The sequence below is a fragment of the Sus scrofa genome, chromosome 11, assembly GCF_054392235.1.
Source record: "Sus scrofa isolate SSC_HxYL_T2T_F1_AM1 chromosome 11, Sscrofa_HxYL_maternal_Yorkshire_Landrace_v2.0, whole genome shotgun sequence".
In the NCBI taxonomy this organism is placed as follows: Eukaryota; Metazoa; Chordata; class Mammalia; order Artiodactyla; family Suidae; genus Sus; species Sus scrofa.
In genome coordinates this window covers 19,510,571-19,522,101 of record NC_139393.1, presented here as the reverse complement: position 1 = coordinate 19,522,101, position 11,531 = coordinate 19,510,571, and the positions used below count along the sequence as shown (strand labels likewise).

The window sequence follows — 11,531 nt, the reverse complement described above, 5'->3', positions numbered from 1 at the left end:
ACAAAAATGTAATATCCATGAAGAAAATGACAAATCAAACTATATTATACCTGAAAGAAAGAATTTTGCTTTTAAAGGCAAATATGACCTTTCTCCAGCAGGATATAATTTTTGGCTCTTTTGTCACAAACAAATCGGTCAAAAGCAATAGCATTTTATTATTGCACAGAGCACCCACAGTTCCTGGGTGTGCAGTGTCATGCCAGGCTTTTGTTCAGGCTTATGGAATGTACCAAAAACACTGAGGTAGACATCTACCCAAACTCAACATAGAAACCCGCAAATGAAAGGACCAGACTCCAAGACCAAAAGAGCATCCAATAGCACACAATCGAATATTGGTCTCTATTAGCATGTCACAAATTTTAATAGAAAGCTATCTAATATAAATTAGCCACACCTACTACTCCACATTACTTGAGGGGGTTTGGAACCAATAATGGAAGAGGAAGTGGGCACAGTGAGTAGAAGAGTCCACATCTGGGCATTGGGAAGGAGGCCCTTGAAAGAGCTAGAATGCGGTTTTGTGGGATAGGAGGTGTGAGCTAGAAGCAGGTGTGAGCAGGGTCTTTCCCACTGTCATACGGGCTTTCTTGGGATGGAGGGAGTCACTGTGAAGGAATGCCACTCCTGAATGGACATTGTGAACCCCTTGGCTACTTGTTTCTATAGGCGAATGTTGTCCAAATAAGACATGGGGCGGGGAAGTTCCCCTCGTGGCTCAGTGGAAACGAATCTGACTAGTATCCATGAGAACACAGGTTCAAGCCCTCGCCTGGCTCAGTGGCTTAAGGATCCGGTGTTGCCATGAGCTGTGGTGTAGGTTGAAGACGTGGCTCGGATCTGGCGTGGCTGTGGCTGTGGTGTAGGCTGGCAGCTGCGGCTCTGATTGGACCCCTAGTCTGGGAACTTCCATATGCTGCGAGTACGGCCCTAAAAAGACAAAAAAAAAAAAAAAAAAAAAAAAAAAAAGACATGGGGAGGATTAAATGATGATTTGATCAGGGCTGGAGGGACCACAGGAAGTAGTCAGAAGAGGGTGCAGCAGCCAATCAGAAGGCAGCAAAGGCTCAATAGTGCTTACTCTGGGCCAGGCACAGAAAACATTCAGTGCTGTGCACTTATGGTTTGTCTGTCCTCAGGACAAACCCAGGAACTAAGTGCTTTTATGATGCCAGTTTGGAGATGAAGAAAGTAAGACACCAAGAGGTTAGTTGTCCAAAATTATTCAAGAGGCAGAACGTAAGTCAATGTTCTTAACCACCACACTATGAAGGTGGTTTAACAGGAAGTTAAATATGAGTCAGAAACAGAAAAACTAGGGCCTAATCCTCCTTATTCCATAGCAACGTGTTATAGCAAGTTCCCCTGTTTTGGACTTACAATATGACCCTGTCACTGCCATTAATACTGGAAGATTCCCTTTGCTGCTACAAAGACTTAAATAAAGGAATGCAGTCACAGAAGGGGGAAATTCTCCATGACAAGAGAAAGGGCCTGGATGGGGAGATCTGGTTAAGAGACATGAAAAATGGAGAAGAAAATGGGGCTGGGATTCAGCAGGCTATAGAACAATTATTTCAACCTGAATTAAGGGTTCAGTCTGGAAAGTCTAACAAGAAGGTCCAAAGTGTCACCAAAGTTCCAGGTGAAGTGACCCTGGCAACAGCCCAATCACTGCATGAAGCCAAATCTGGTTGACTACACATGTTGTGTACCTGTAAACTACCTTCTTCATGGTTTACCCATAATTCGGTCAAGTGGCTTTGCCCAAAAAGCAGCCGACTAACAGAGTTGTGCTGAAGACCCCTGGGCGGGGGGAGTACCAGGGAGAAATGGCAGCAAAGGTGCCTTCCCATGGTCTTACCCTTCAGAGAAGAGCCTGTGGTTCCTCCTCACCACCCATGGAAGGTACTAGAAGCACACGACCACGAGCACTCTCCATTCTATCCATTCTATCCCAGTGGTTTCCTTCTTCTCTGTAGTTACGTTTAATAGGAAAACAAGATTCATCCTCCCTATCTTCGGCTTTGAGATTGCACCAGGGTGTAACGTGGGGCGCTGTGCTGTCTTGACCACACAGCGTGGGCCTGTCCACCAGCTCCGCTGTGGCTGAACCTGGACCTTTCTAACAGCATCCTTATCAGGCTTCTCAGAGCTTCTGGTGAGGCCCAGGACAGCAGTCACACATCCACTTCAGGCCACAAGGGGGAAGAAAAGACTTTCCTCTTACCTCTCTCTCAGAGCTTTTCCTTTGCAAAGCAGTGTTCTTTCCAGAATGAGGTTGCCAGCATCCTGCCAAACACAGAAGACAAAAGTTAGCACCCCAATGAGCCAACTCCTTGGTTCCTCACTGAAACTCTCCAATTATGTGAGTGTTTTCCTAGCAGGCACCTGAGATCTCTAGTCATTTGTATTTGCTACTTATTCTGCCTGAAATATCCTTCTCTAATTCTCTCCTTCCTTGGGCCTGCCTAATTCCCATTCCTCCAAAAGGAATTACCCTGGTCACCTCCTCCAGGAAGTCTATCCTGACTGCCCCCATGCTACACCAAAAACTACTCATATACATGGCCCCCCCCAGCACCCTGTGCACACCTCACTATAGCATTTATCAAGCTATATTGCATTTTCTTTTTTTTTTTTCCTCCCATCAGACTATAAGCTCCACAAGGGAAGGGTCCATGTCTGGATCATAGCTGACAACGAGTGTTCAGGAAAGTACACATTTTGGGCCTTGATAAATATTTGCAGGATAAGCTGATGCTGGTGGCCAGCAGGTGCAGAGATGTGAAGGCAGCATTCAGATCAAGAACAAGGTCAAGAATGGTCAAGAACACAGCTATTGTGTCAGACAGGCCTGGGTTAGAATCCCAGTCCTGCCACTTACTAAGTGGAATTAGACCTCCCTCAACCTTAATTCTCTCCTTTAGAAAATAACAACCACAACAATGACACTAAATAATGGGTTTTAGCTTCATTTTTATGACTCTGTCTGCCTCAGGATTGAATAAGGATTAAGTGAGATGTTCTTAGCGCTCACAGTGGAACTCTGCACATTCTAAAGGCTGGATAAACATCAGCAAGACACCCTTCCCTCCCCGAATGCCAGCCTAGTCCTTCCTCTGCTAGGGCGGGTTTCAAAGAGAAAAATCATATTTGAAAGAAAACAAAATCCTGAAATTCATAATTGAAGAAAACAAAATTGGATTGCTTTTCAAAGACAGCCTCCAATCGGCCAGAAGCCGATTAGTCATCTTTTACCAAGATGAGTAAATATCTCTTGCGCTGTCATCCGGAATGACTCACAGCAGCAGCGGGTCTCATTTCCAAGGGTGCGTGTACAGTGCTTCTCAAAAGCATTTTTTTTTTTTTTAACTCACAAAACTCACCATTAGGTGGCAGCCTAGCCAGAGACCCTCAGAGAGAAGAGTGGCCTCACCCTTAGGGAGTCTGCAGAGGCCGCAGTGCTTGAAGTAAATCTCTGACTCATCCAGGGAGTGTTAGCCCAGAAAATGACAAGGGTTTATTTCAACAGGGTGTAAAATATAACGTCTCTGGGCCCCAAAGTGGTACAGTAGACATGGGAAGCCTGAGTATGATCTCCCCGGAAATAAAAAATTCAGGCAGTTGACAAAAGAAGACACAAGAGCTTATAAACTATTTTAGACACATGCTATAAATTCGATCCCAAGATAATGGAGTGATACTGCAAGCAGCCTCATCTAGTTGTGTGTCTCCTGGGCTTAAAAGCCTACAGTGACCTCATCAGGGTTTCTCAACCAGTGGTGGGGTGGAGGCAGGCATCAGGATCTCCAGGGGAGAATTCCTGGTTTGAGAAAGAATATCCAATATGTCTACTCTTTTCATAATACAAACGCAGGAAACAGAGCTCGATGGGATCTATTTAGTGGCTATAAGCAGAAGAAAGAGTGAATAAGCATTGAAAGGACACGGAATTTTTAAAGAGATATCAGAAACATGGACACATATTAACTATAATGATAATGAAATGTATTAAGTATTTAATATGCACAGTGCTATCTGCCTTACATGCTTTCTTTTGTTTAGTCCTTACAACCACCCCAATTATTATTATTATTTTTTGTCTTTTTAGGGCAACACCCGTGGCACATGGAGGTTCCCAGGCTAGGGGTTGAATTGGAGCTGCAGCTGCTGGCCTAGGCTACAGCCACAGCAACGTGGGATCCGAGCCGCATCTGTGGCCTACACCACAGCTCAAGGCAATGCGGGATCTTTAGTCCACTGAGTGAGGCCAGGGATGAACCTGCATCTTCATGGATACTAGTCAGGTTCCTTACTGCTGAGCCATGATGGGAATGCCACAACCACCCAATTCTTAGTATTCCCACTTGACAAACAAGAGAATGAAAGCTCAGAGAGGTTACATCATTTGTCTCCAGGCACACAGCTAGAATCCTGCTTGTGTGTTGTGGAGTCAGACTGTGACAATTTGAATGCTCTGGATTCTAGCTGGGTGCCTGGAGACAAATTATGTAAGCTGACTCCACGGCACACAAGCAGTCTGAAGTGGCTGGCAGGACTTTTGAATGTTCTGGAAGGTCTTTCCAGTCTCCACTCCTCCCAGGTACACCCAGAATTCTTGGTGAGCAAACTGCCTTGCCGGACATTCCAGGAGCTGAGGTGTCCCCTGAGGTTACAAAGAAGGGGGAGAGGCTAAAGGACAAACAGTTCCATCAGACAGGTACTGGCTGCTGGGCATCTGCAGCTGGGTACAAACCGAGGCATTCACTGTTCCAAGATGGAAGCCTCCACCTTGAGAAATCTCCAGCCCAAACAGGCTTCAGCTCGTGGTTGTTAAAATGCAGTACTGCTTGCCTTGAAGGCTTTGGGAATCCCTCTTGTTCACCCTTCTCATTCCAAGGGCAGGGCTGCAGCTCACCATGCTCTTCCTCACACCCAGGCTTTGCATCCACCCTCCTGGCCACTTATCTTCAGCTCAGATGTTGCTTTGTCTACAGAAGCCCCAAGGCCACCATCAGTGTTCCATGTGCTCTCTTCTCTGCTCCCAGGGGATGTGTCACAGCTGGCACTGGAACATGTACTGCGTTTTGCTCATGTCCGCCTCCCACACTGGACGATGTGGTCCCATAGGGACCAACCGGCTCTTGTTCATCCCTGGCTGCTCAGTCCAGCCTGGTATCTGGCACAAAAGAGACACTCACCTTTCTAAATGTTTACCAAATGAATGCCATTTTAAATATCCTGTTTGTTCTCAGGATGAAGAGTGGACCGCCTTAAGCCATATAACTGGTCCATGTTTAAAAGCAGAAGTGGGCTCTGTGCAATCCAGTTTTTGGCTCCCAGTCTCAGCTACGTTTCAAGACAGGACACAGCCCTGGGATGCACTACGGTTGGCTGAGGCTGTTAAAAGGACTCTGGAACATTCCCCCACAGGGCTTCTTCAGTGCCTGTGGGTACCTGACTGGAGATCCCGTTTGTAGCAAGGAGTCGGGGGCACCCCCTCTGACCCCATCTTGATGCTCCTTCTGGTTCTCAGTGAGAGCTGGGGAGTCTTCCTGGTAGAAACCCAGCTGTCAGCAGGTTTGTTTTGTTTGCAATTAACTTCAGACTGTTTGTCGTCCTTTAGCTGTGTCGTGCTACAGGGCTGTAGCTTGCACCACTGTCCTAAATCCCTTGCAGATATAGATATGCATTTTTTTTAAACTATAGAGATGCAGCGTCAATGCAGTGCTCCCAGTGTCAATTTAGTCTATGGGCACAAAAGCACCACAGTGAGCTTGCTGTCTTGCAAGAAACACCTTCTGAAACGAGCCTCTTCTGAGAGCTCCGTCTCCAGAGTTTAGCGCAAGTTTCCAGCATGCCTCCTATAAAGGCAGAATAAAATGCGTATTTCCCAATCCTGTCCTGCCAAAGATCTCAAAAATACACTGTGAATATTTTACACTAACGGTAAAGAAGAGAAACTAATATAACAAACCTCAGCCCTCTACCACCCAGCTTTGTCCCATGTCACCATTTTGCTATATTGTTCCCAAATTATTTTTCTTAAGAAGAAAATAACAGATATGATTGAGGATTCCTAGGGGGGAGGGGCTCCACAAACTCATTCCTCTCTCTCTTCACTCTCTTGAATTTTAATGTTTATCATCTGCAATATTTTTAAACATTGACTACATATGCGTGAATCCATTAACAAGATTTAGTACTGTTCTGAGCTATTTTAGCAATATAAAAATGACATACTACTGCACTGATCCTTCTGTAAATTGCTTTCTTCACTCAATAATGCTATTTTTGAGATTTTAAAAGACTGATACACGTAAGACTAGTTCATTCACTCTGAGTTGTAGGAACAGATGCTTTCTTTGTTTTTTTTTTCCTGTGGTTTGTGAACACTTGGTTATTCTCCATATTTTTTCTATAAAAACATACCACAGTGAACTGTCTTATCTACATCCACCCTGCAATTTGAGAAAATGCCTCAAGAGTAGAATCGGTGGGTTATAGAATTTTACTAGATCCTGCCAGGTTGTTCTCTAAAGTGGTCCTGTCAATGGAGACAGCCAATACCAGTGACAACGTTTCCATTTTTTTTCATGTCCATTCATCCTCTAGATGGGAAAAATTTCAAATTTAAAGAAAAGTTGCCAAAATGACACAATGAACACATGTACATACTTCCTTTCAACAGTTACTGACATTCTGCTATATCTGCTTTCCCCTTCTCTTCAAAATTTCTTGGTCTTTTATTTTCCACATATACATATATTGAAATAGATGTAAATATACATAAATTTATATAATAAATATTAATAAAAATTAAATATGTATATATGTATATATCCTAGAACAAGGACATTTTCCTACATAACACAATGCAATCATTACACTCAGGAAATTAAATGTTGAAAAAATTCTATTACCTATTGTATACCAGATTCAAATTTCCCCACTGAGGTAATAATCCTCTTTATAATTTTTCCACCAGCCCAGAATCTAATCAGGGATTGAATATTACACTTAATTGTCATGTATCTTTAGTCTCCTTTAATTCCCTTTAGCCTAGAAAAATACCCCAGCTTTAAAAAAAAAATTCCATGACATTGACATTTTTTTCTCCTTGCCAATCTTGATAATGTCAGACTTTTTAATCTTTGCCAAATTGATGAGGGTGAAATATCCCATCATGACTTTAATTTGATTTTCCTTGATTCCTAGTGCTGTTGAGAAATTGTTATATGCATATTGGCAATTCAAATATCAAAAAGATCTTCTCTTTAATATCTTTACCTGTTTTAGTACTATGGAGCCTATCACTGATAGATGTACAGAAGTTCTAGATATTCTGGAAATTAAATGATTGTCAGTTAAAGGGAATGTTAGCTATGATGCTTGGTTAGGTTGTTGAACAGAGGTTTTTGATTTTAATACTCAAATATATCAATGTTTCTCTTCATGATTTGTGATTCTGTAAGGAGTCCTTTTCCATCCCAGTTCATAAAACATTCTAATAAAGATAATTATAGATCTTTCAGTCACCCGAGATCTACTTTCGTCTTAGTGTATGATAGCGGTCTAATTGCGACTTTTTATGTGTAATGAACTAGTGCCCTTTATCAAAAAGAGTCCATCCTTTCTCCACTGATTCTTAATGCCACCTTTGTCATCTATCATGTTTCCACAGACTAGCATTTTGCTCTTTCCACTCAAGAGTGGAATTGATGGGTCATGTGTTAAGGACACCTTTAACTTTACTGCAAATTGCCATATTGTTCTCTCAAATGGTTGTGTTGATTTACACTGCCAATAGCAAGGACAAAGGTTCCATTTCTTCATGCCCTCACCAGCTCTTTTTTGGGGAAAAATTCCCTTGGTTTATTAATCTATCCCTAAGCTAATATCACACTATCGTAGATATGACTTTGCAATAAGGGTTTTTATCTGGTAAGAGAGGTCTCGTTCACCTGCTGGTCCCAAGAAGAGGATGAGAGACAGGTGAGGCAGAGCCAAACTTCCTCAGCTGTGCCTTAACTCACCTCTGCCTCCCACTCACAGATACACATCAGCTCAATAAAAGCTTGCTGATGAGCGCTACTGAGATTTGTATTTGTCATGTAGCAGTGGAAGAATATTGTGAAGATTGAAATGAGCAAGTTCCTGTGAAGTGCCCGGTAAAAGTAAGCCCTCTATACACGTAAGCTATTATTCAAGTTCAGGTAATGGCAGTGAAGGAGCTGAGTCACCCAAGTTGGAGATCGGGGGCTCATCAGCGATTCTTATACTGTCCCTTCATACAGTTTACCACATTCACTGGTTTTCCTTCCCTTGTATTTCTCACATTGGTTACTTCTCCCCTTCCCTGCTGCCATCCCCTGATTCAGGTCCTCATTGCTATTTATCTGGATTACTGGGCGCCCAGCAACCTCTCTTGTCCTTCCAGTTCCTTCTCCATGGGACTGCCAGAATTATATTTGAGATAAATTTGTGACAGTCCTCGGTGCCTTCAGAATAACAACCTACTAGCTGAGTGACTATGGGTGAGCTATTTAACATCTCATGTCTTTGTTTCCTGATCTGCAGAATGGGGATCCATGCAGTACCTCCTATAGCTGTTGCAAACATATGATCTCATTCATGTTAGTGTATGGTATGTGATGAGCACTCTGAGAATATTACTTCTAGTTCTTAGTTTCTCATTTTCATTATTTGATGATACCTGTAGTGTTCTGTGATGCTGGTTTTGTCTCTGGCATCTTCATTACTTTGCTTTTTTTTTTTTTTTTTTTTTTAACAGTATCTTAAGTCTCAGCTATGTGGGTTGGGTTGGAATGACCTCATCTCAACTCTAGAGATGAGTCCTAATTGACTTAAGCCAATCAGAGTATCCTGTCACCTTAAACCAAATCAGACCAACAAAAGTCAAAAAGGTTTAATGCCAGTGATTCAGTTTGCATTATTGAAAAGTAGATTCTCCTTTCCTGGGGATCCTGGACAAGAATATTTGCAGCCCCCAGAGCTACAGGCTGCCACTGCCAGATTACAAGTAAAGCTGGCTTTATGAGGAAGCAACTCTATGGAGGGCAAATCGGAAACTTGGAATGAAACATGATTGAGCCTCACCTGACGCTAGGCCTCTATCTTGATTTTTCATGAACCCATCAATTTTCTTTACTGTTAAGGCCAGGTTTGTTTGTTTATTTACTTACTTACTTACTTAGCTTTTTAGGTGGCATGTGGAGGTTCCCAGGCTATGGGTCAAAATGGAGCTACAACTGTGGGCCTATGCCACAGCCACAGCAACGCAGTATCCGAGCCTTGTCTGTGACCTATACCACACCCCATGGATACACCAGATCCTTAACCCACTGAGCGAGGCCAGGGATTGAACCTGCAACCTCATGGTTCCTAGTCAGATTGTTTCTGCTGCACAACAAAGGGAACTCCTGTTAGGCCAGTTTTAGATAGGTTTCCTGCTACTCGTAATATAGAATCTAACATAAAGTGCCTGCAAATGAATTCCTGAGCACCTCCTCTTCTTCGGTGAGACTGACTCTGAGGTCCATACCTGCTACGATGGGATGAATGGAGTCCCCCCAAAAGAAACGTCCCCCTGGAACTTGTGAATGTGACCTTATTTGGAAAAAGGGTCTTTGCTGATGGAATTAAATTAAGGATGTCAAGATAAGATACACTGAATTAAGTGGGTGGGCCCTAAAACCAATGACAAGTGTCTTGATAAAAGAAGGAAAAGGATACAACAAGGACAGAAGAGTGGGGCAGGCCGTGTGAAGGCAAAAGCAGAAGGTGAAATGATGCAGCCACAAACCAATGCCTGTCTGGAGCCACCAGAAGCTGCAAGAGGCAAGGAAGGATTCTCTCCTAGAGTCTTGACACTAGAGCCTCAGGACATGTTAGTTTTGGACTTCTAGCCTCCCAAACTGTGACAGAAAATATTTCTATTTTTTTAAACCAAAGATTTGTGGTAATTCGTTAGGATGGCCCTCAGGAATTAATACACCTTAGGAGTGTGATCTGCGTGTCTACAACTGCCAGCAAGAGGGGCCCTCATGGCCAGGAATTTCTACTGGAGAGGTTGCCGGAATATATTCATTCACAGTCTCATCTTAGCTGTGGTTCTTCCATTTATGATGCATGATTCCTTCCCATATCCATATCCTGAAATTTTAGCAAGGTCTCCCCCCCCCCTTTCCTATCAAAATTTCAAGCAAACTAGGCTGGCTATATGTGCCAGGAACTGTTCCAGTTTCTACCTACCCTCCCAACTGTTCTTATTAATAGCACCCCTTCACTCTCAAAGCGTCCTAATTTGGTCAGTTAATTCTACGGTCACCCAAGGGGAATTCAACCCCTGTTAATGAAATCCATCAGCTTCTGCCAAGCTCATTATGTTTAAGCCACCGGTCATCGCCTTCCTCCTCACGCTTCCTGAGGGACGATACTGTGCCCAGGGCGCTGGTCCCTTCATGGCCACCGGGGGTGGACTGGGCTGGTCAGAAGCGAGAGGTTTTTGTCACCCATCTTCAAAAAGTGATCCGGCCACCCGCCTTCCTTAGGAATTTGAGATTGGGAAATGGAGAGGCTGACGAGGAACAGAGCTGTAATGAGGCAGCGCCGACGACTTCAGTAACACCCAGTGGGTCTCCCAGGGAAAGGGCGGGGGGTGGGGGGGGGTCGTCCTGTGCCCCGCGGCGCACCCGGCTGGAAACGCGCTCTAGGGGGCGCCCTGCACACAGACCGCCTGGCGCCTGATGCGATGGGGGGTAGCCCTGAGTGCTCGGCTGCCGGGCATCGTTGGCTTCCAGTTCCAGTTGCGAGTTACCAGTGGTTCTCACACTCGGCTGTATGTCAGCATTACCTGGGGACTTACAAAACATCCTGACCCCCAAGTCACACCCCAGACTTACTAAACGAGAACCTCGGGAGTGAAACCCAGATCTGAGAAGCTTTAAAAACTCCTCAGCTGAGGTGAATGTGTCGTCCAGTTTGTGAACCACTGATAACCCCCCGGGGCCCCTTCGCTGAGGTCATTTAAGTGGGTCTCTGCGCCAGTCAAAAGACTGGTGTGTGTCACTCTCCCCAGGCTTTTGAGGGCGCTTTGACACTTCCCTGGTGTTCTAGGGAGCAGGATATGGTCTATGACAGTCTTCTTACTGGCCGGCTGTCATAATCCTTATCCAGAAAAATCTTGTGCACTTTGCCTGACACTCTAAATAATGAGGTAGTTAAATTGCTGGCTAATTTCATGAGCTGTGCAAAGAGCTCTTTGCATGAAAATGAGGATTATGTAAAACAGAATCTTGGTTTTGCTCATCCCTCCTGCTTCATTCCTCTTGGTGCTTCTGAAGACAGGATGAGTCATCTCTCAGCTACAACTGGACTGGAATTTCTTTAAAAATACACGGAACAAAACTGATTGTGCATTTTCTTCTTTCAGTATTTTTTACTGGGGTTTCAGCCTCTTTATTTTCTATCATGTTTCTGTCCTGCCTGGATATAAACATTTC

General features: G+C 44.0%; 2 protein-coding genes and 1 long non-coding RNA gene across 6 annotated transcripts in view; 1 reads left to right on the top strand and 2 right to left on the bottom strand.

Moving 5' to 3' along the window:
* The window catches only part of LOC146398568 (uncharacterized), a 29,891-nt gene extending 22,347 nt beyond the window's left edge, over positions 1-7,544 (top strand). For all 3 annotated transcript variants that reach the window (XR_014819447.1, XR_014819446.1, XR_014819443.1), the window contains exon 6: positions 5,262-7,544. This is a non-coding gene — a long non-coding RNA (uncharacterized LOC146398568). The remainder of the gene's footprint in view (positions 1-5,261) is intronic.
* The window catches only part of CAB39L (calcium binding protein 39 like), a 722,245-nt gene that overhangs the window by 58,365 nt on the left and 652,349 nt on the right, over positions 1-11,531 (bottom strand). The window lies entirely within an intron of this gene.
* The window catches only part of LOC146398566 (uncharacterized), a 138,816-nt gene that overhangs the window by 19,940 nt on the left and 107,345 nt on the right, over positions 1-11,531 (bottom strand). Inside the window, exon 2 of the mRNA XM_084981748.1 lies at positions 2,234-2,295. Within this exon, the coding sequence (XP_084837874.1) occupies positions 2,234-2,295 (62 nt within the window). The remainder of the gene's footprint in view (positions 1-2,233; positions 2,296-11,531) is intronic.